The 25500-nt window shown below is 40.4% G+C and overlaps 1 protein-coding gene across 6 annotated transcripts in view; it reads right to left on the bottom strand.

Moving 5' to 3' along the window:
- Window positions 1-25500, bottom strand: part of pik3cb (phosphatidylinositol-4,5-bisphosphate 3-kinase, catalytic subunit beta) — a 134005-nt gene that overhangs the window by 53608 nt on the left and 54897 nt on the right. Inside the window, exons 1-6 of one of the 6 annotated variants that reach the window (XM_037530843.1) lie at window positions 23743-23852; window positions 15678-15861; window positions 9715-9943; window positions 7246-7460; window positions 6980-7162; window positions 4025-4195 (exon numbers count right to left, since the gene is read on the bottom strand). In XM_037530843.1, coding sequence (XP_037386740.1) covers window positions 4025-4195; window positions 6980-7162; window positions 7246-7460; window positions 9715-9943; window positions 15678-15861; window positions 23743-23756 — 996 coding nt within the window. In that variant the 5' untranslated portion in view covers window positions 23757-23852. Of the gene's footprint in view, window positions 1-4024; window positions 4196-6979; window positions 7163-7245; window positions 7461-9714; window positions 9944-15677; window positions 15862-23742; window positions 23853-25500 lie in introns of those variants that run through there. The other 5 variants (XM_037530841.1, XM_037530844.1, XM_037530842.1 and 2 more) reach the window with 5 other exon arrangements.

The following is a 25500-nucleotide window of genomic DNA, read 5'->3' as shown; positions in this document are numbered from 1 at the left end:
AAAGAGGTGAAGAAGAGGGTGCAGGCAGGATGGAGTGGGTGGAGATGGGTGTCAGGGCTGGTGTGTGCCAGAAGGATATCAGCAAGAGTGAAAGGGAAGGTTTACAAGACAGTAGTGCGTCCTGCTATGATGTATGGTTTGGAGACTGTGGCTCTGTCTAAAAGACAGGAGGCTGAGCTGGAGGTGGTGGAGATGAAGATGCTGAGATTTTCGTTGGGAGTGACAAGGCTGGAGAAGATTAGAAATGAGCAGATCAGAGGTACAGTGAAGGTAGAGCTGTTTGGAGATAAAGCCAGAGAGGCCAGTTTGAGATGGTTTGGACATGTGTTGAGGAGGAATAGTGGATATATTGGTCAAAGAATGTTGGAGATGGAGCTGCCGGGCAGAAGGAGAAGAGCTAGACCTCAGAGAAGGTTTATGGATGTAGTGAAGGTGGACATGGAGATGGTTGGTGTAAAAGTAGAGGAGGCAGTGGATAGGGCAAGATGGAGGCAGATGATCCGCTGTGGCGACCCCTAAAGGGAGCAGCCGAAAGAAGAAGAAGAAGAAGAAGATTTACTATACATGTTACCGTTAGGCACAGTTATAAGTAACCATGGCATTTATTGGCATGGCATTCTCAACAACTTTCATTGTTATGCAGACGATACGCAACTGTACATATCAGCCAAACCTGATGACAAATACAGATTAAAGAAAATTGAGGACTGTGTAAAAGACGTGAAATGCTGGATGTTACGGAACTTCCTCCTACTAAACAGTAACAAAACAGAGGTTCTCCTTCTGGGTCCTAAATTGGCAAGAAATAAACTACCAGATTTATTTTTAAATCTTGCCGACTTTCCAGTTACACCTGGCTCAGCAGCAAAAAATCTTGGCGTCATAATTGATTCAGATTTATCATTCGATCAACACATAGGCAGCATTACTAGAACAGCTTTTTTACATCTTCCCAACATTGCCAAGATAAGAAATGCCCTATCCCTGCGTGACGCAGAAACACTAGTACATGCCTTATTACTTCCAGGCTAGACTACTGTAATGCACTACTCTCAGGATGTACGAGCAGGAATCTAAGCAAACTTCAACTAGTCCAAAACGCCGCAGCCAGGGTGCTCACTAAAACTAGAAAATTTGATATCAGTCCAGTTAAATTAAATTCCGCATTGATTATAAAATTCTTTTATTGACATATAAAGCCCTACATGGGCTCGATCGAGTACCTGCAAGACCTCATTTCCCATTACGAGCCATCACACCTACGCGATGCTGGTGCTGTTGTCCCGCTGCTCGCACGTGGTCACTCAGGTTTGTGGACGGTGGAGCGGAGGGATGCCAAACTGTTTCAGAGTGCTCTCATTTCTGTGTGTCCTCCTGGTTTTCTCCTTTTAGTTAAGCTGTCATAGTCACATCTGCCGGAGTCATTAGCCGCACTGTTTTACGTACAGACAGACAGAATAAAACTAATTCCCACTCCCTGCCTTTTTTCCGATTATACAACCGCTCACATGTCCAGCCGGACACTGAAGGACGACTGACTGTCGAGCCCTCCTGCTACCCATTTCAGACCAGCTGCCCACGCCCCAGCTACCGCCACCTACCTTGGACTAGCTGCCCACCCTACACTGATGTTTTCATAGACTCCTAGCTATTACTACTACTAATACTACTGCTATTAATACACCGCTCAAAAAAAAAAAGGGAACACTTAACACGATATAACAAGTTAATCAAACTTCTGTGAAATCAAACTGTCCACTTAGGAAGCAACACTGATCACACGATAATCAGTTTCACATGCTGTTGTGCAAATGGAATACACAACAGGTGGAAATTATTGCCAATTAGCAAGACACACTCAATAAAGAAGTGGTTCTGCAGATGGGGACCACAGACCACTTCTCAGTACCTATGCTTTCTGGCTGATGTTTTGGTCACTTTTGAATGTTGGTGGTGCTTTCACACTCGTGGTAGCATGAGACGGACTCTACAGCCCACACATACGAGCTGTGGCAAGAAGGTTTGCTGTGTCTGTCAGCGTAGTGTCCAGAGGCTGGAGGTGCTACCACACCAGACAGGCCAGTACACCAGGAGACGTGGAGGAGGCTGTAGGACGGCAACAACCCAGCAGCAGGACCGCTACCTCCGCCTTTGTGCAAGAAGGAACAGGAGGAGCACTGCCAGAGCCCTGCAAAATGACCTCCAGCAGGCCACAAATGTGCATGTGTCTGCAAAAAGTTAACCACAGACTCCATGAGGATAGTATGAGGGCCCGACGTCCATAGATGTGCAGGACACTGTGCAGGAGGCTTGGCATTTGCCAGAGAACACCAGGATTGGCAAATTCGCCACTGGTGCCCTCTGCTCTTCACAGATGAAAGCAGGTTCACACTGAGCACATGTGACAGACATGACAGAGTCTGGAGACGCCGTGCAGAGCGATCTGCTGCCTGCAACATCCTTCAGCATGACCGGTTTGGCAGTGGGTCAGTAATGGTGTGGGGTGCCATTTCTTTGGAGGGCCACACAGGCCTCCATGTGCTCGCCAGAGGTAGCCTGACTGCCATTAGGTCCTGAGATGACATCCTCAGACCCCTTGTGAGACCATATGCTGGTGCGGTTGGCCCTGGGTTCCTCCTAATGCAGGACAATGCTAGACCTCATGTGGCTGGAGTGTGTCAGCAGTCCTGCAAGATGAAGGCATTGAAGCTATGGACTGGCCCGCCCGTTCCCCAGACCTGAATCTGATTGAGCACATCTGGGACATCATGTCTCGCTCCATCCACCAACGCCATGTTGCACCACAGAATGTCCAGGAGTTGGCGGATGCTTTATTCCAGGTCTGGGAGGAGATCCCTCAGGAGACCATCCGCCACCTCATCAGGAGCATGCCCAGGTGTTGTAGGGAGGTCATGCTGGCATGTGAAGGCCACTCACAATACTGAGCCTCATTTTGACTTGTTTTAAGGACATTACATCAAAGTTGGATCAGCCTGTAGTGTGTTTTTCCAATTTGGTGTGTGACTCCAAATCCAGGCCCCCATTGGTTAATAAATTTGATTTCCATTGATGATTTTTGTGTGATTTTGTTGTTAGCACATTCAACTTTGTACAGAACAAAGTATTCAATGAGAATATTTCATTCATTCAGATCTAGGATGTGTTATTTGAGTGTTCCCTTTATTTTTTTGAGCAGTGTATTAGTAGTATAGTCACTTGTAGGTAAGTTTTAGCAGAGAAGGATAGGTCCCCCCACTGGTGAGCCTGGTTCCTCCCAAGGTTTCTTCTTGAGGGAGTTTTTCCTTGCCACTGCTGCCCCTGGCTTGCCCACCGGGGGGTTTTACATTCTTGTTAAAACTTTGTCTTTTCTGGAATTCTGTGAAGCTCCTTAGTGACAACATCCGTTATAAAAAGTGCTATACAAATAAATTTGATTTGATTTGTTGACGTAAGGCTTCCTAAGCCCATGTGCAATATCTATCACAGAAATGTTCTGGTTTTTAGTGCAGTGCCATGTCAAGGTCATGGGCATTCTGTGGTGTTCTTCGGCCTTTTCCTTTCCTTTATCTCTCTGGATTTCCTGGGTATTTGATGACGTTATATGACCCATAAGAGGTGAAACACCTCAAATCTGTGCAATCCCTGGTTGAGGAACGTTATTTTTAAACTGTTATTTTTTTTGCAGATAGATTATTGTCAACGTTTGCAGTGTTAAACTGTCTACATTCCAATTTTTTTTAAAGTGTTGCAGGCATTAAGTTCCAAAAAAGCATTTATTTTCAAAACAAATCTAAATGACATAATAAAACATTATGTATTTTGTGTTTATACTGTTTTTGTTTGTGGTCAAAGTGCATTTATAAATAACTGCTTTCTGCATTTTACCTACTATCCAAATGTTTTTGAAAAGAGATTTCTCCACAATGCTTCAACTATTCAGATGGAAAATACTTTGCAAAGCTCTCAGCTCCAGTTGGATAGTTGGGTAGGGACATTATGAGACCTTGTTAAAAATTGCACTTACTGACAGTCCCCTTCTTTTAGGGGGAAGGGGGAGAGGAGGATTGGAGGACTTCCGTGTGAGCACAGCTCCAATGGTGCTGATTTCATGTTCGAACATGGCCATCACATCACTGCAATGCACCATTGTGAAGTGGGGGATCTCCTGAGCCAGCAAACATGATCTGATATACTTCTCACACACACACACACACACACACGCACGCACGCACGCACGCACGCACGCACGCACGCGAACGCACACATACAAACACAACTTTTCAATTTGAGGAAGTATGTACAGCGGAAGCAAAATTTATTTTAGCAATGGGCAAATGTTGACACAGAATAGGTTGGAAAATACAGAGATATTACTTTAAAACTAGGCTCTGATCAATATTGAATATTTTTTAATTGCTGCATTACCAGGATTCAAACATGAACAAAACCAACTTTTGAAGAGAACTAATGAAAATAAAAAACCAAGAAGATAAACAGAAACCAAAAGTGGTATGTGTTTTGGGATGCTCTCACCCCAGGGCTGCAACATATTAATATTTTTATTATTATTACTACTACTACTACTATTATTATTACCATTATTATATTTTTGTTTGAGTTTAAGAAGTGCAATAATTAAGAACTGACAATTATAACGGAGTATTCGGCTTTAAATTATTGGTGTATAAAATTAAAATCTAAAATACAAATTAGTGGTGCATTTTCCTAGTTTGACCCTTCAAGCGATCCACAATTCCTGCCTTAAGCGCAGATGATTGTACAGTTTTGACATGACCGTATGCAGCCCTTTCATATTTGTAATATTTGTAAACAGCAATTTTAACTAAAAAAAAAAGATAAAGTTTGTGAACAAACTAAGTTGGCCTTAAAAAGCTAGCTAATTAAGTTAAAAACATTAAAATGGTGGAAGACGGATTGTTGCTTAGATGCTGTTGCTAGGTGGTTGCTATGGTATACGAGGTACTTGGTAAGGTGTTGCTGGGTAGCTGTACCAAGTTGTTGCTAAAGTGTTGCTAGGTTACTCTGCTATTAAAAACAATGGTAGCTTAAATTAACAGTGTCCTTAAATTTACTGCTACCTTAAATTATTGCTACTTTAAATCCAATGATTTCTTAAATGCACTGCTAGCTCAAATCTTTCACCACAGTAAATCTATTTCTACCTTAAATCCACTGGCAATTTAAATTAATTGCTTTTAAACATCCACTATCAACCTAAATCTCGAACTACCTTAAAACACAATGCCACCTTAAATGTACTGGTATCATAAATTCAAAATTAATTTGTCTTAAATTTACTGACACCTTAAATCTCCAGTTGTCCTAAATTAATTGCTACCTTAAATCCATTACTAGCTTTAATCAAATGTCTCCTTAAATCCACTAGTATGTTGAATGAACTGCTATGTTAAAAACTCTACTCTCTTAAATTCCCTGCCACGTTAAATCTCCTGCTAGCTTAAATCAATTGCCAACCTTAAACCCTCTGCTACCTTAAATCCACTGCTATAGTAAATCCATTGCTTCCTTAAATCAAATAACTGCTTAAAATCTCTCCTAGTTTAAAGCCACTGTCTCCTCAAATCTGCCACATTAATTTCTACCTTAAATCCACTCCTCAATAGTTGCTTTAAGTTCACTGCCTTATTAAGTTTACTGCCTCCATAAATCCATTACTTTCACTATTAATACTGCTTGCATCTTCCACCGCCAGCTCAGATTTACAGATACCTGAAATCTACTGCCATCTTAAATTAATTAAATCCTTAATGAATTTATTAAATCCTTAAATCCACCGGTAACTTTTATGACCACTGCAATCATAAATTCACTGCCTCCTTAAATTCACTTATTCCTAAAATAAACTGCCGCCTTAAATTTACTGATATCCAAAGCATTGGTAAATCCACTTAAACGCTATTTAAATCTACTGCTTCCTTAAATCCCTTGCTACCCTAAATCCAATGGCAGCATAAATCAACGGCCACCTTAAATTTAATGAAACCTTAAATTTATTGCCACCTTAAATCCACTGGTCTCTCAAATTCACTAATACCTTAAAACCTCATCAAATCCACTCAAACCTTAAATCCATTGCTACCTTAAATTTCATGCTACCTTAAATCCACTGTCTCCTTAAATCTATGGCTACCTTAAATGGTTTGTTACCTCAAACCCACTTAAATCTTGTAAACTGTCAAGCAGTCTTTCATTTTTCAAAGACACCCACAAAACACTCTACATGGTTAGGCAATATAATAATAGCACACACCTAAAATTTCAGTAATTCATGTACTGCAGAATTAGTACAAATCTACTTTAAGTTCAGGTCAATTTCCTAAAGTCTTGTCCTAATCAAGAAGTCAAACCACCACTCGTGTGGTTTACTGTCTCATTCAGCTGACCCTTGAGCATGCATCAAATCTATGACATTTCTAATGAGGAATGATCCATCTTTAGCATTATTATTTTCAAAAGAATTGCCTAAACTCTCTCGCTCATACTTAGGCTTACTTTGTGCTCCTTAGTCTTGCATCCAACTTTATATTCCCCATATCAGAATATGTACACAAAATGACAGTGATAAGTACTAGAATAGCATTTTCATTAAAGTTCCTCAGCAGGAACATTCTGCAAAAAACATTGTCAGTACCTTCAGCACATACCATAGCTTCCAACAAATTTCTCTGACATCAGACAGTTGTCCTCATGCCACTGCATAAGCATCTATATATCACTTCAGCTGTACTCTTATATAAAGGACCCTTGCACTCCTTAAGGTGCAAGACGTGTAGTATTGATTTTATGTCCTACATTATGTGCGGATATAAAACAGTTTTTCAGGCATTCATAAAACATTTTACATCACTTACAGGACTTAAATATTTTGTAACGTACATAATTTTCTCGTATGTTTAGAATTTTCAAATAACACAATACCCTAGTTTTTAATTCTTACTTTGTAGTGAATAAGCGTGTGCTCTCCAAACAAGAAATCCAGCTTGCCACTGATTCTCAGGACATAGTCACCAAGGTAACCTTTGTTTTCCTCCGAGCTATGAGTGGTCAGCCATTTTCGGAGTGCCTGCTCCATGAGCTCTGCTACAGTACAGCTCAACGACACTTTTAGACTTGCAGTGTCCTGTGGAGGGCAGGGTGGATGAGAATATTTGTAAATACTGATTATTCCACAACACTTGTAAGTCGTAAAATGCATGTTTGTACCTGTGACTGGTTGTAGTGCATAGTAATTTTGATGTCACCCTCATTCCGGTCATCTTCAAATGGCCCGGCCTCAATTTGTGGAGGAAAGCAGCTGTGAAGCCATTCCCCCCATGACATGGTCTGCACACGCTGCATTTTCTCTTCACTGATTCGTTGCATCTTGATCCGAAAATCCTTTACTTCCTGGTCCTGCAGAGCATCCAGCTCATGTAATCCTGAAATTAATTAAAGCCTTATAGTAATGAACCTTTAAACATAAAAAAATACAAGATTATTAAACAAATGTTACAATGACAACACAAAACGTCAGGTCAATACTAGAAAACCAGTCAAAACTTTTGAACTTTGCTACAACACAATTTAACTTTCCATTTTACAAAAAAAGGCAATATATAAATCTACAAAATACAAATAAACACATTACACTTTGTAGCTATTTTCATTTTATGATCAATTTGTTTTATAATTTATTAATTTTATTTTGTGCTCATCAATTTTTTTTTAAAACAAATCATTCAGTATGAGTATTCACAAAATTTTCCTTTAAAGCTTTAAGTCATACTAAAATCTGCAATATTAAAACTGAATGCAAGAAAAGGGAATGTATTTGTTTGTGAAATAATATAGTTTACACTTATACTACCATAACCACACACATGCACACACACTTTGTAAACCGCTTAGCCTTCTGGGTTGCGGGGGATGCTAGAGCCAGTGGTCAATGGGTGGAAGGCTGGATACACCTTGGACAGGTCCATGCTTATTTAATCATTGTTTCAGTTCACACCAACTGTGCTAGACTTTACAGAGATCCAGTTAAACCACATACTCTCTCTTTCCGTTGTGTCCTAAACTATATTTAAAATAACTAAAAAAAAAATGAAGAAAATAATTAATTAAAAAATTTATGATCTTGTTGGTGTGGTGGTGGTGTGTGAAGTCTACTTTACTCTGATATTAACAGAGAAAACTTATGATTGCGCTTGTTAACGTTTTTTGCTGTTAAATTTTAAACCTGCTGTAAAACAGTATTCAAAAAGTGTAGAAAAAGGAGCTAAAATCATGTCCAAGTTGGTTGTGGAGCCGAGTCAGGAAGTTAGGTTTGGACTGATGGTTCTCTGATAAGTACTGCTATACTTAAATATTTAATATGGCTCAGCAAACCTGTTGTGCACTGAGAATTTCTCTCATTGTCCACTAATGTAAAGTGTCCTCTCACACGTGATTTCTTTTAGGTTTTTCATAATGACTCATCTGAAAGAGTTTGCTTTTTACTCCTGGCCACAATTTTTGAGGCTCAAAAAGACCATGCTTTCAAATGCAAACATAGCAGAAAACCTTTTGCATATTTTGTAAATCCTAATGACATGAAAACTGTACTGTGTTTTAATCGATCATTTGGGTCCTCATAGATGTAATACAGCAGATGTACTGTACACTAACATTTCTAGCCCACTACAGATATGAGTGTATGAACCCTTACAAAAGATGTATACGTAACCATTGTTGAAAATGTTGTGTGCTAGTATGTACACACCTACAAAACAAATCCCATATAAAACCAAACCTGGCTTTAGGGACAAACAATTGAGAAACCAATAAGACATTTGCATATTAATATTTAAAATATACATTTAGGTTTGTGCACTTCTATTGGAATCCTTGTGTTTGTTTCCTTCAGTCAAAATTATACCACAAAAAGATGAAGTCCTATCTGAACACACTGATACGCCCACTGGAATCATTTTTACAGAAGGACAACTGAATGACATCTAAAAGCGTTAAAAATCAATTTGATCCACTCAATTAAAGGGAACTGTCTAGATCTCATTAGTTTGAGAGAGTGTGTGCTTTTAATGCGTCTTAAGGTCACTTACCTTAACAATGACTACCTCAGACAGGACATGCTTCACAGCAGCACTGATGTGTCTGATCCACTCATAGCAAAACACACCGTAATATGCCACCACATCAGTGTTGCTGCAGTGTTAAAAATTATTCACCACCCACATAATACCTGCTCTGTAGTCTTGACCATTGAAGATTGTAAAACAAAGCATGCTGATAAAGAGACGGAATACAGTCTGTAATTAAAGAACTACAAAGTGTTCCTTTGTCACAAATACAAGGAGGATGATTAAGCTACTTAATAAAGTGGCCAGTTAGTGAAAAATATAATTTATTTGAGCACTCAGTACTCTTTCGATTGGAAGAACATTAATATTAGAATAAATACAAAAACAGTAATAAAATGAGTTGCAATTTTTAATGTTTGATTCCTACTCACAAACCTATCCTCATGCAACCTCATTATTTGTAGTTATCATCCAACGCTTGGTTTGGCAAATTAGTGGCTTCACATAGTATACACGCATATATAGTGTGTGTGTGTGTGTGTGTGTGTGTGTGTGTGTGTGTGTGTGTGTGTGTGTGTACACGCCCACATGCACAGTTTTCAGTGTGCATTACCTTTTCCAATGAGCACCCCAATCTTGGAGTCAAGCAGCCGTTCAGCACGACCACAGTTACGAGTAATGAGTTTAAGGACAGGTAGAAATGGCCGAACATCACATAGCCGCCTGCTCTCGTCCTCCAGTTCCTCATGCACTGCAGCCTGGTTCACACACTCAAAGATGTGACTATCTATCTCCCCTAGAAGGGAGAAGAGGGGGTATGCCTGTGCCTGCTTCCATAACATCTGCACAACACACAAACACAATACTGTAAACACTGGCTAAAGAACATAAGAATTCATTAGCTGTAAAAACACAAACATTAATATTCACTTCTGACTACTCAAAACAAATATAAAAAAATAAACAGCACAAATGTCCAGTGCACTCATAATAAAAATAAATAAAAAAAAATAAAAAAATTACCAAAGGCTTTTGAGCCATTAAAGAACCATTTTTCGTTCATTAAAGATCCATGTTTAGAAAAAAGAGATTAGTGTGCAGAACCTTTTTAAATGTTTAATGTTTTTTTTAATGCTTTTTTAAGGTTTAAACATTTAAGGGTTCTTTCTAGAACCCTTCTTTAAGAAGTAGCTTATATAAAAGTGTAGAGAAACGTGGCAAAAATGTGCTTTAAAAGAAGGCAATATGTGCTTTGGAAACTGTATCTTGTTTAGCTAATACAAATTTGTTTAGAGTGATCGGCGCTCATTGACATCACAGATAGAATAGCTGTAGTTCAAAAAGCAAACTTGAAGCCCAGAAACTATTAGATTTCATGATAACATTACGCCTTGCTCAGTGAACATTGAGTGCATATACACATCATATGCATAATATTTGTATACAAACGTATATACACACACACATATACACACACACACACACACACACACACACACACACACACACACGTTCCAAACAGATGATTTTGGTAAGCCTAAGGTTTGCTCCTTATATTTATAAACAGCAAAAGCAGAATAATAATCTAATCTAAATATGACCAAAAAAAAAAAAAACAGAACCAGGACTAGATGCTGAAAGCTGTTTTATGACTGCAATAATTAAGCAAATAAACTTGTCTGAGTAAATCACAAAGACCTGTGAAGCCCTATATCCCAAACATTATGGGACCTTGACATGTGGGGGGCTACGTATAAAACTAATTTCTACACGGACAAGCTAAAATGAGAATATACACTTTAACAACATGCAAACTGACTGAAAGTCTGTCCCAAACATTATGGAAGGCATCTTTCAGCATTAATTGATCTTTTAGAGATGTGTAATTTACCCATGCCATGGGCAAATAATATTGACCAATACCGGGAATGGGGGAGTAGCCAAGTAGCACACAATTGTTTGTAGCTAATAGCTGTAGCTTTATGAAATGCCATTACAGATTTATTAAACATAGCTAATAGCTGTAGCTTTATGAAATGCCATTACAGATTTATTAAACGTAGCTAATAGCTGTAGCACTTACAAATTTTTCGCTACAATGTCGCTACAGGGTTAAGGCAATCTGTGCAGAATGTGAGCCACAGGACGTAGTCGTTACCTGAGCTTACATTTACATTTACAGCATTTAGCAGACGCTCTTATCCAGAGCGACTTACAAGAAGTGCTTTGTCAATCTAGAGAAAGTATCTTTGCTAGTTACCAATAGCTTAGAGAAAAGACAGTCCTGAGCTCAGATACTGCTAGAAACAAATGTCACTGCAAACACCAAGAGGAAAAGAAAGAGTTGAACGCAGAACTCTGTGCCATTCAATGCAAGCTAGTGGCGATTGTGCAATCCTGACAGTTCGAGCAAATGGTCATGTGATGGTCATGTGCAAATGGCACTGATTACTCCTTACTAGCAGGCTTAACTCAGGGGTCATAACTAAAATGTTAAGAAGAGCCGTTCTGTCGTTTCAACAAAAAGGAAACCACCTTTAGAGCCACAACATTTATGCCCGTTTAACCATTTCGGCTGTCAATAAGTCTGTGCTAATGTCCTGGTACAGGCTAAAAATATTATATAAATGAAAATGCAGACTTGCTTTGCTCTGCTTTAAGCTTTATGCACATAATTCAGGAAATGTTTCTGTAAAAGAGTTTCTTGTAAAAAAAAAAATATTTGACTTTTTATGAGGCTGAAGTCACTTCTCATTCTCCTGCATTTTATTCAAATAGTCCCGTTCCACCTTAAATGGTGCCTGAGGGCCTGAATGTACTGCTGTGCCAAGGTTGAATGGGACAATTTGAACAAGAAGCAGAAGAATGAGAATCTGACCACAGCTTTGCGAGTTGTTGTAGATTTTAAATCTTTTTCTTTGCCATTTCGTTATCTGCATTGCTGTGTGACCAGCAGTTTACAAATCAATCTTCAGCAATAAAGGTTGATGAATTAGCAGTCATGCATTAACTCCAGCGTTTAAGTTCATTTATTTTGAAAACACTTTTAAAACTATGTTATAACGATTTTACAGCAAAGGAGGATTGTATTATTTTACTTAAAATCTAATTCTGCTCTAGAGCCGCAACAGCTCTGCAGCAATGGAAAGATTATTCAGCTGCGCAGGACTGATTCTCACCTTAACAGACCCAGGGTCACTGATTTGGTAATGCAAGTTTGATTGTTGGTTACACTTTAACTTACTTTTTAGTGATCCTTTTGTATATTTGCAGCTTTTCAATTGTATGTTTCTTTCTAGCACATGATTAAATGCAGTGTCTTGGTGGGCTTGTTTGGTGCGTCAGGTGGAGATACAAACATTCTGAAAATCGCACTTTGAAAGTAGCTAAAAAGTAGTGCACTACTTTTTCTGGAAAAGTAGCTAAATTGTAGGTGGCTACACATTTTGGAAAACTAGCTATCAAAGTAGCTACCTACAAATTTTTCAGTAGCTATCCAAACCCTGACCCACACCATGACCGCCATTTACTCTGGTAACAATATGGCCCAGAGAACAAGATGTAAACCAGGGGTGGCCAACCTTTCAGACACCAAGAGCCAGAAAAAAATGCTCATTACTACTAGGAGACACAGGCTATACTTACACAAACATTTATATTTTTTAAACCCATTTTTCTTCCTGTCATGTAGATGAGTTTAGTGGGACTTCTGGCATTCTTTCTTTTCCACAATCCGTTTCAAATCTGGCTTGTATTCAGTTGTTGCTACTCAAAGCAGTTCTTTCACATGTGTACCAGTAAGAACAGAGCGATGCTTTGATTTCACATGTTTCAGGGTGGAAAATACTGATTCACAAATATACGTTGAGCCGAACATTGACAGGAGCTTCAGTGCAGTTTGTTTTACATTGGGATACTTCTCCACAGGCATGATTTTCCAAAATTCCAGGGTTCCCTCACTCAGAACAGACCTGAGACCTGCCATCTTCAAAAAGTTCAATCATCTCCATTTGAGATGTAGCTTCATCTGTCACCAATGGGGGTTTCAAACATTCTGAATCAGTAGCAAAAGGGTTAAAAATGAATGTAATTTGTGGCCTTTTTAGCTGCAGATCATGGAATCTGTCCTCAAAGTTCTGTTGCAGACTTTCAAGAAGTGTTGCATAGTGTGCAGTTCTCCCTTTTAGGACCTTAGCTACTTGGGCACTTGCATTTGACACAGACTGAAAATATGTTTGCCCTTTTTAGGATGAGTTTTAAACAGCTTGAGTTTGTTAACAAATGTATACTGACTGCACTAGATCAGGTAGCATCTTTAATTTCCCCTGGAGATGAAGGTTCAGTCTAAAATACACTGGTGATCAGAAAGCCCAGGATAGTCTGTGTTTTTTTCTTCCAGGAACAACTTCACTTGATTCAAGAGTTCAAAAGTTAATTTCTCAAGATCAGAGTATAACTGTGTCTCAATTGCACTGTTAATGTCTGATATTCTGTGTTCAACTGTATGTCAGGACAACTGGAGCTCTGATACCATTCGTTTCAAATGTTCGTTTTCTGGAGATAAGATTGAAACTGCGTCACTGAGACAACTTTTCACAAATTCCCCCTCACTGTATGGCTTTTTAGCACGAGTGATTTTCCATGCCAGTTGATAGGATGCAAGCGTGACAATTTCTGACCGTTTTGTTAACTTCTGAAACAACTGAGTGTGTTCGTCTGACTGGTGTTTCAAAGTGTTCTGCTTGTGCAGTTCGGTACCTTTGGGAAACTCCTGGTCCACGTTGGCGTGCAGTGAAGTAAAGTGGCGCTGAAGATTGGAAGCTTTAAAACTGGATAACGATGTTTGGCATATCAAACAAAACAGCTTCCCTTTCTGCTCAATAAAAAAATACAAATCCTCCCACTCTGGTAAGAAGGTTGTGTGTTCATCTTCATATTTTCGTTTGGCTTTACATTTCCCTGATGCTGCCATGTGTCGGTGGCTGGATAGCTAATAGCCTGGCTCAGTACGTGTTTCTGCTGCGACATTATCCTTGCAGGGGGAGGGACAGGGGTACAGCATATCATAGAGGCAACAGACTTTGGCTTCTTCCAGCACAGAAAATATTCAAGCAGTGACAAATACACAACGTATGCTACAAGTGTGGAACCAAAAAAAAAAAGTGTGTAATATACATATATATATACATATACATATATATATATATATATATATATATATATATATATATATATATATATATATATATATATATATACACACACACACACACACATACACATATATATATATATATATATATATATATATATATATATATATATATATATATATATATATATATATAAAAATTGTAAACAGAAGAGCCGCACATGTGCAGGCAAAGAGCCACATGCGGCTTACGAGCTGCGGGTTGGCCACCCCTGGCGTAGACTTTTAATATAAACAATTTGTAAGTCTGACTCCTCAGACCACAATAAATATTTCCACTGTGCTTCAGATCACTTTAGATGAGCTTGAGCCCAGAGAAGTTGGAGGTGTTTCTGGATGTTGCTGACATTTAGCTTTTGCTGTGCACATAACTTAAGTCGCATCTGTGGATACCGTGACGAACAATGTTGTCAGAATATTTTAAAGTCCCTGTGGTCTACCACTGAGGCATAATAGCTTTTAATGCAGTTCTGACTGAGGAACCAAAGGTCATGGGCATTCAGTTGTAGTTTTCAGCTGTGTGTCTCCAAACTGTTTGATTATTTACTGATTTACTGCATTTTTTTGGCAAAGAGGCAAGCCTATTAGTACTCTTTTTTTTTGTTTAAATACAAATCTCTGCTTTGCTTTATTTGCTATAACAGAAACTACATAAGAGCGCAAAATTATGTTTTGACCCTGCTGGTTACCATTTGCGGCATGTGCTATAGAGCTTTGTTTCTCGAACATGGTGCTGGAGGCCCCTTCTCCAAACATGTCAGTGTTTTCTTTGGTCTCAACACAAAGTATATCAAAACACAAAGTATATCAAAATAATTAGTTCATTAACAATCTCTTAACTAAATATCTAAAACAGAGAAATCACTAATTTGTGTGGAACGGTGGGCCTCCAGGACCGGGGTTGGGAAACACTGCCATAGAGACTACTGATCCTTCATAGCTAACATTAAGCATTTTTCAATAATATATTTCAGCTCAACTGCTTGTCCACCATGTTAAATGCTTAGGCTAGCCCTTGATCGTTTGATCATAATTTTCTCTCATTGTTTTTGTAATTTTACTATTTTGTGTGGACCAGTGGAGGATGGATTCTCCATTCCTCTCAAGGTTTACTCAGATTTTTTTTCTTCTTAATACAGGACAATTTAATTCCAATTTAGATTTTTGTTCCACAACCAAATTCTGTTCTTTTGTATTTTCATTTGCTAAACTATTTCAAACTTCTGAGTACAAAGTCTATTAGTTTATAGAGAAAATATGACGAAAATATTAATACAATGCAATAAAATAATTGGCAAGTAAAAATAAATAAATTCTACACTACATTTAGAGCTGTCTAATAACAACATGACAAGCCTACCTACCTGTTTGATCTGTTGGATGGTGCTCTCTCGGGGAACATCCATCTGAATGTAGATTCCAGTAGGCAACAAGAAATCCACAGTTACCTGGTCGTCTCCATCCAGCCCTGGATCTGACCACACATCCAACTGATCCGTCATGGCGGGAGGCATGGTAGAGAGCACACCACAGCCAAACCATGGGACCCTAAACAAAGTACATTAACATCATAACACCAAAACACAGCAATTAGCACATGCACAAATAAGGTAGAACACATCAAGGCTATATGTCCCTCTGGTCTTGTTTTCTTTTCTGATTAAATAATTACATGCTTACAGTGGATATGGAAAGTATTCAGACCCCTTTAAATTTTTCACTCCTTGTTTCATTGCAGCCATTTGCTCATTTTATTTCTCATTAATGTAAACTCCGCACCCCATCTTGACAAAAAAAAAAAAAATGTAGAAATTTTTGCAATTAAAAAAGAAAAACTGAAATATCACATGGCCATAAGTATTAAAACCCTTTGCTGTGACACTCATATTTACCTCACATGCTGTCCATTTCGATCCTCCTTGAGATGTTCTACTCCTTCATTGGAGTCCAGCTGTGTTTAATTAAACTGATTGGACTTGATTAGGAAAGGCACACACCTGTCTATATAAGACCTCACAGCTCACAGTGCATGTCAGAGCAAATGAGAATCATGAGGTCGAAGGAACTGCCCAAGGAGCTCAGAGACAGAATTGTGGCAAGGCACAGATCTGGCCAAGGTGTTTTCTCCAGCACTCAAAGTTCCTAAGAGCACAGTGGCCTCCATAATCCTTAAATGGAAAAAATTTGGGACGACCAGAACTCTTCCTAGACCTGGCCGTCCAGCCAAACTGTGCAATCGTGGGAGAAGAGCCTTGGTGAGAGAGGTAAAGAAGAACCCAAAGATCACTCTGGCTGAGCTCCAGAGATGCAGTAAGGAGATGGGAGGAAGTTCCACAAAGTCAACTATCACTGCAGCCCTCCAGTTGGGGCTTTATGGCAGAGTGGCTCAACGGAAGCCTCTCCTCCCAGACTATGAGAAATAATATTCTCTGGTCTGATGAGACGAAGATTTAACTTTTTGGCGTTAATTCTAAGCGGTATGTGTGGAGAAAACCAGGCACTGCTCATCACCTGCCCAATACAATCCCAACAGTGAAACATGGTGGTGGCAGAATCATGTTCTGATGATCATGGGGATGTTTATCAGCTGCAGGGACAGGACGACTGGTTGCAATTGAAGTAAAGATGAATGCGGCCAAGTACAGAAATAGCCTGGAAGAAAACCTCTTCCAGAGTGCTCTGGACCTCAGACTGGGCCGAAGGTTCACCTTCCAACAAGACAATGACCCTAAGCACACAGCTAAAATAACAAAGGAGTGGCTTCGGAACAACTCTGTGACCATTCTTGACTGGCCCAGGCAGAGCCCTGACCTAAACCCAATTGAGCATCTCTGGAGAGACCTGAAAATGGCTGTCCACCAACGTTCACCATCCAACCTGACGGAACTGGAGAGGATCTGCAAGGAAGAATAGCCAAGGATCCCCAAATCCAGGTGTGAAAAACTTGTTGCTTCATTCCCAAGAGGACCCATGGCTGTACTAGCTCAAAAGGGTGCTTCAACTCAATACTGAGCAAAGGGTCTGAATACTTATGACCATGTGATATTTCAGTCTTTTTTAATAAATTCTACATTTCTGTTTTTTTTCAGTCAACATGGGGTTCTGAGTGTACATTAATGAAAAATAAAATTAACTTTTTTGATTTTAGCAAATGGCTGCAATGAAACAAAGAGTGAAACTTTTAAAAGGGTCTGAATACTTTCCGTACTCACTGTAGGTGGTTTAAGATTATGACTATTTTTAATAATTCATTTATTGACGAGACTTGTGTAATTTTAAGGCCTAGGGCTGATGTCAGTTGGCCAATAAATATTGATTTTAGGAGTAATCAGCAAAAATAGAATTAAAATCTATACCAAAAAAGCTGCTAATTATCAGTCCATTGTTGGTATAGGCATCAACAGCAATACAGGATGAACTGTGGACAGCTCCAGCCCCAAGCCTATAAAATTTATACTATTTAAGAATAAAACTACTAGAGTATTTTTTATATATATATATATATATATATATATATATATATATATATATATATATATATATATATATATACATACACACACACACACACACACACACACACACAATCAGCTCACACAGCATTACATTTTTAGGCCCTTAAAATGACACCGTAGCAAAACTTTCATATTGGTCATGGCCAACTACAAACATCCATCCATCATCGTTGCCCGCTAGTCCAAACAGGGTCGCGGTAGCAGTTGGGAGAGCAGAGAATCCCAGATGACCCTGTCCCCCGCAACTTCCTCCAGCTCATTCCCGGGGACCCCAAGCCGCTCCCAGGCCAACTTGGAGACATAATCCCTCCAGCAGGTCCTAGGGCGACCACGGGGTCTTGTCCCGGTAGGCCGTGCCTGGAACACCCCCACCGGGAGGCGTCCAGGGGGCATCCGGATCAGATGCCCGAACCACCTCAGCTGGCTCCTCTCAATGCGGAGGAGCAGCGGCTCTACTCTGAGCTCCTTCCGGATGACGGAGCTCCTCACTCTACAAACATAAGCCCCCAAAATTCAATAATCTTCAAGACTTCATTCCTGTATGCTGGTGATGACAGGTGATGAGTTCTAATTCTCTTCTGTCTAGCAGCAACAACTGCAAGATACTCAGCCTCCAAGTTTAGCGTGCTATTGTAACTTCAAAGTTCAAAATTCAAAACAAAGCATTTTGTTTTTGGATTGCTTCTGGTGAATGACTAATGTGTGAGTGTTGTCTGTGTTTGATGATGCACATTGCTGGTCACAAGAAGCGATTACTGTCAATTCTGAGATTTTGAAAGTTGTAGTATCCCCTAGGGATAAGATGGATATGTTGTGATGGCTCAGAAGGGGAGGACTGATACCACTCACTTTGTTCACTCTGTTCTTTGCCTAAGCTTGCATTCTTTTGTTAACTTGCACCTCTTATGTTACGTGTATGCTTCAGCTTGGTACTATTGCCAGCACACTACACTATCCAGGTCAAAATGTAGCCTGAGTTGTATTTTGTACCAACTTGCAGTATAAAACAGGTAAGAAAGGTGCATCTTTTGCATAGATAAAGTTAGAGGCTAGGCACTACTCCGTAGAATTTTGATTACAGGGCAGGTAAAAGCAGTGTTTTAGTAAATTTCAGTAGTATAATTAGAATTTAGCCTTAAACAAGTAGGACACAGCATACTGTCTACAGTATATCTCTTCAGGAGTGGTATTAAAAAGGTCTGCAGCATACATTTAGTTTAATTATTACAGGTGGTCTTAATATCACTCATGAAAACAAATATAAATATATATATTAAGTGAAGCATTTTTAGTTATCCATCTGACAGAATAGACATGCTTCCTTTTTAATGTGAACACTTGCAAAAACAGCATTTTTCAGTTCTGCTAATTTCTGTTACAGCACATTTTCTTAGTCAAATGAAGACTGCTTTAAATGTATTTATTTTGAGGGTCAATCTTTTAAAATATATGATACACCACTCCATATCTAAGTGTCATTTGTAATCTAAACAAAACAGGCACTATAGCGGTAAGAACCTGGGATTGTGATTGCAATTTCATTGCAATAAACAGACCTGCTATTTTACTGTCAAGTTTTAAACTTGCTATAAAACTCAGTGTTTCCCTCAGAATGTGCATGACAATCTTGTTCATTTGCCGCTGTACCAGTGTTCTAACTATTTATCTGTTCTTCCCATTCAGCAGCCCTACCGAGCATGCGCATATCTTCAGTACAGAGTAATAATGCTGGTGACATAAGACATTCACCAAATTTTTGACATGGCAGAATGCAAGTGCTGCACTATTTAAGACGGAAAGAAAAGCTGAAGAAGAAGCTGGAGAATTAGAAGCTAACTTTGAAGTTTTAATGCTGGTAGTATTTATTTATTTTGAAACAGTGATTTGCTATCAACACATTTTACCTCTAGCTTTAATTCTGGTAACAGTTTCAGAACAATTTTTTAATCTAAATTCAGAACAATTTAGATAAGGCTGAAGTTTGCTTCCTATTTGCTTGCTTCATTGCATTTTCCTGTTCCACCTTAAATGGTGTCATAGTGTCTGATGGGGAAGGAGCCCGAGTTGGTGCGCGAGATTGAGAGATACCAGCTAGTTATAGTCGGGCTCACCTCAACACACAGCTTGGGCTCTGGGTCCAATCTCCTTGAGAGGGGCTGGATTTTATTCTTTTCTGGAGTTACCCATGGTGAGAGGTGGTGGGCAGGTGTGGGCTCTCTCATAGCCCCTCGACTCGGCGCCTGTATGTTGGGGTTTTCTCCGGTGGATGAGAGGGTAGCTTCCCTACACCTTTGGGTTGGGGAACGGGTCCTGACTGTTGTCTGTGCTTATGCACCGAACAGCAGTTCAGAGTACCCAGCCTTCATAGAGTCCTTGGGAAGGGTGCTTGAAATTGCTCCTCCTGGAGACTAGATTGTCCTACTGGGGGACTTCAACGCTCACGTGGGCAACAACAGTGAGACCTGGAGGAGTGTGATTGGGAGGAATGGCCTCTATGATCTGGACCAGAGTGGTGTTCAGTTTTTGGACTTTGCAAACCACAGTTTGTCCATAACAAACACCATGTTTGAACACAAGGATGTCCATAAGTGCACATGGCACCAGGACACCCTAGGCCGCAGTTCAATGATTGACTTTGTAGTCGTGTCAGCGGACTTGCGGCCATGTGTACTGGACACTCGGGTAAAGAGAGGAGCTGAGCTGTCAACTGATCACCACCTGGTGGTGAGTTGGATCAGGTGGTGGGGGAAGATGCCGGTCAGACCAGGCAAACCCAAACGTATAGTGAGGGTTTGCTGGGAACAACTGGCAGAAGAACCTGTCAGATTGATCTTCAACTCACACCTCCGTCAGAACTTTGACCAGATATTGGGGGAGGTGAGGGACATTGACTCAGAATGGGCCACGTTCTGCTTCTCCATTGTTGAAGCGGCTGACTGTAGCTGTGGTCGCAAGGTAGTTGGTGCCTGTCAGGGCAGTAATCCTCGAACCCGGTGGTGGACACCCCAGGTGAGAGATGCCGTCACGTTGAAGAAGGAGTCCTACCAGGCATGGTTGGCCTGTGGGACACCAGAAGCAGCTGGCAGGTATCGACAGGCCAAGCGATCTGCGGCTTCAATCGTTGCCAAGGCAAAAACCCGGGTTTGGGAGGAGTCTGGTGAGGCCTTGGAAAGTGACTAAGTCAGCTCCGAAAAGATTCTGGCAAACCGTCAGGCGACTCAGAAGGGGAAAGCAGTGTGCCACTAGCACTGTATATAGTGGAGATGGTGTGCTGCTGACTTCAACTGAAGACGTCATTGGGCGGTGGAAGGAATATTTTGAGGACTTTCTCAATCCCACTGACACGGTCTCCAGTGAGGAGGCAGAGTCTGGGGACACGGGAATAGGCTTGTCCATTACTGAGGCCGAAGTCGCTAAGGTAGTTAAAAAGCTCCTTGGCAGCAGGGCTCCAGGGCTGGATGAGATCCGTCCTGAGTTCCTCAAGGCTCTGGATGTTGTGGAGGCTGTCTCGGCTGACACGCCTTTTCAACATTGCGTGGAGATCGGGGGCGGTGCCACTGGATTGGCAGACTGGGGTGGTGGTGCCTCTTTTTAAAAAGGGGGACCGGAGGGTGTGCTCCAACTATAGGGGAATCACACTCCTCAGCCTCCCTGGTAAGGTCTATGCAGGGCAGGGGTACTGGAGAAGAGAGTCTGGCTTATAGTCGAACCTCGGATTCAGGAGGAGCAGTGCGGGTTCCACCCTGGTCGTGGAACGCATGGCCGGCAGTAAGTCAGACTCGTTCCCAGTGAGAGTTGGACTCTGTCAGGGCTGCCCTTTGTCACCAATTCTATTCATAATTTTAATGGATAGAATTTCTAGGCGCAGTCAGGGGACAGAGGGTGTCCGGTTTGGTGACCTCAAGGTCACATCACTGCTGTTTGCAGATGATGCGGTCCTATTGGGGACATTAGGCCGTGAACTTCAGCTTTCGCTGGATCGTTTTGCAGCAGAGTGTGAAGCAGCCGGGATGAGGATCAGTACCTCCAAATCCGAGGCCATGGTCCTCAGGCGGGAAAGGGTGGAGAGCCCTCTCTGGGTCAGGGATGAGCTCTTGCCTCAAGTGGAGGAGTTTAAGTATCTCGGGGTCTTGTTCACGAGTGATGGTACAAGGGAGCGGGAGATTGACAGGCGGATTGGTGCTGGGTCAGCAGTGATGCGGTCTCTTTACCGGTCTGTTGTGGTAAAGAAAGAGCTGAGCCATAAGGCAAGGCTCTCGATTTACTGGTCGATCTACGTTCCCAGAGATCGTGATCGTGAATACAAGCGGCCGAAATGAGTTTCCTCCGCAGGGTGTCTGGACTCTCCCTTAGAGATAGGGTGAGAAGTTCGGTCATCCGGGAGGGACTCAAAGTAGAGCCGGTGCTTCTCCATGTCGAGAGGAGCCAGCTGAGGTGGTTCGGGCTTCTGGTTAGGATGCCTCCTGGACGCCTCCCTTGGGAGGTGTCACAGGCAAGTCCACCTGGGAGGAGACCGCGGGGAAGACCCAGGACACGCTGGCGTGACTATATCGCCCAGCTGGCCTGGGAACGCCTCGGAATCCACCCAGGGAGCTAGTGGAAGTGGCTGGGGAAAGGGAGGTCTGGGCCTCATTGCTTAGGATGCTGCCCCCAAGCCCCAGAGAAGCAGAAGATGATGGATGGATGGATGGATGGATGGATGGATGGATATGAATGCATGCCTTGATACCAGAGACACTTTTGTGACCGCTTTGTTATAAAGTTTTGGCCTAAATCATACTTTTAGTATAAAGTTTTACTCCAGGGTTAGTTCCGCGTTTCCTCTCAAAACCGCATTCTCATCTGAGATCAGTGCACGTAACCCAACATGCTTTTGTTGTTACTGTCCTGTAGCTACAATTGTTCAGCATAGCTAACAGCAGCAGCAGATTTTGTTTACAGTGTATTTATTTATTCATTTATTTTTACTGTTTCTTACCTATTTTGGAAGATGGCAGGGTAAGCAGAGTACCTAGAGGAGATCTGTTTCCAAAATATTGTAGATCCATATTATTTGCAAAATGCAGGGCAATGTTAAGAAAGAAAATTGCAAAAAAGAAGTACCCAAAGAAATTTTTTTCTCTAAATTTTGCAGTATATTACCATTACCAACATGATATATAAAAATTTACAGAACCCACATAAGTTCACTGGTCATTTTGTGTAGCCAATAAAACCGTGATATTTGTAGTGTAGACACAGAGACATTTGGTTCCTAGTGTTATAATGGTGAATAATTCTGACTCAATTTCTTCTTTAGAAAGGCGCATTTCACACCACCCTGAATGACTGTATACATCCAAACAATTTTAGAAATTTGCCAAATCGATGGAGTCCCCCTTTAAATCCAATGCTTCCTTAAATCCACAGCTGCCTTAAGTTCACTGCTATCTTAAATCCACTGGTACCTTAAAACTATTGATATCTGAAATCCATTGCTAACTTGAATCCATTGTTATCCTAAATCCACCGCTATCTTAAATTCAATGCCAACTTAAATCCATGATTTCTGCTGTTAATGTTACAGGCAGAGTCGGTGTAAGAAATGTGCATTGTGACCTGACTTGCAGCAAACACTCTGAATGTTCCAAAGATTTCACTCTTCATATCCAATGGGAAAAAAAGTTGTATTTGAATGATCATTTTACGAAAACCAAACAGCAGATTGGTCCAAAAGCAAAAGCACACTTTTCCCCATATATGACTAATGTCTGTGCAAGACATGATGGTTGTACATCAAAAACTGTGGACCATGAAAAGTTCACAAAATTTGAGCATTAAATAACAAGATTAAGATGAAGACCACAACAACAACGTCTGCTTTTCTAAGCCAACTTAATAATAAGAAGAAAATTACAAAGAACTGTGACTTAACAGTTCTGGTGACATGGTCTCCTCTTCAAACTTATATTCGATGCCATGTTTTCCTGGTTTTCACACAAATACACAGTGTTCTCACATGACTAGGAGAATTGCTCTATTCATTGGCTTTGTCATCACGGACTTCTCCCATAGCTGTGTGTGTGTGTGTGTGCTCGCATTTGTGTGGCTGGGTGTTCCACTTTGTTTTTATTCCCTAACTGATGACCTAATCAGTCCACCACCCTAGTCTTCCTGAACTACGATCACATGCAGCTGCTCAAGCACCAGAGACTTCTACATAAACACAAACTAAAATTCATACCCCCTATTACAGCATTATAGTATATAGCGATATTATTTATTGTAGTTAGCATTAGCACAAAAGGGGAAGCAAAACAGTTTAATATTAAACTGCTGATATATTCACTGATAAAGGTAAGACAATTCCTTTAGAAACTATACATTCTACATATTAAAACCATATTTAACCATATAATGAGCCTTTCAGAGCATGGTCACTAGTATTGCCACTGAAATGAAAAAAGTTCATATCTTGTACTAAAAAGTCAATCAAGAATTCAGTTTGAAGCTGACACCAGCTATTAATAATTTCAAGCAAGTCTGTTTCTGTTGCACAAACATCACACAAATAATGGCCAAATGTGACTTGTTTGCACCACTACTGACTATTTGAAGGGTCAAACTGAGAAAGTGCATTAACTGTATTCATGTCGGACCAACTGACCAAATGATCACCATTTAACATTCACTGTGTGGCCAATTTAAACCAGTGCTATTACGAAATAGCTGAAATACTGAATCCTTCAGCATCAGTAGTGGTTGGATCTTAGGCATCAGTTCCAACAGAAGATCAAAAGCTGAAATATTTTCTTCTCCTTAACGACAAAAATCTTAAGAGAGACTGAAAAATATCTGCCATGTCCTGGGAATTGTGCAAGTCCTTCCAACATTTTCCCCTGATTTTAAGACTGATTTTCCCATTGTGACAAATTTTCACAACCTTAAACGATTTTCCAGATTGGGAGCTCAATCAGAAGTGACTGACGGCACAGACTATCTGTTAGTGTGAGAGGAGCAATGAGTGAATCTTCAGCCCTCCTGACAAACTCCGCAGAGCACGAAGACAAATGAGCTGCCTGTAAAAGACATGCAAATAAGAGCAGTTACCATGTTTATAATGTGTGGATCCAGATATCAAGGCAAACAATTCTAAACAATTTCTGATCAGCTGCAAGTCTTCAGTGAAATATTTCTCCAGCTCTCACCGTATCAGCACTTCTCAACCCCATATTATATCTGCTGCCCATAAAAGCACAAATAGGTCTGGTCCAGTTTAGCTTTGTTTGTCTCATGTGTTATCTAAAGAGATCTGGGAGTGTGAGTAAAAACAATGCAATGATGTGCAAATCATTTAAACCTTATACTAAACTGAAAATAGTACAAAGACACTAACAAAAATTTCGAAATGTAATTTTTTGAGAAGCATATGTCCAATTTTAAATTGTCACCAGCAACATGTTCCAAAAACATTTAACCACACTTCGTAAATGACTGGGAAGTGAGGAGACCAATAGCTATAGTTTAACAAGTAAAATGTTTTTGCATTCTTGCTTTATAAAGGCTTTCAGGTGCTCAACAGTTTGGGGTTTCCTTTCTTTTCTGTTTTTTAATAATTTCATAAGTGTGCCAAATCACATTCGTCATGCTGTTGCAATACAAGTAGAATGTGGTTTGGCATGGTCTTGCTAAG

The sequence above is a fragment of the Pygocentrus nattereri genome, chromosome 19 (assembly GCF_015220715.1).
Source record: "Pygocentrus nattereri isolate fPygNat1 chromosome 19, fPygNat1.pri, whole genome shotgun sequence".
NCBI classification, from domain to species: domain Eukaryota; kingdom Metazoa; phylum Chordata; class Actinopteri; order Characiformes; family Serrasalmidae; genus Pygocentrus; species Pygocentrus nattereri.
This window is presented reverse-complemented; position numbering and strand designations above follow the sequence as displayed.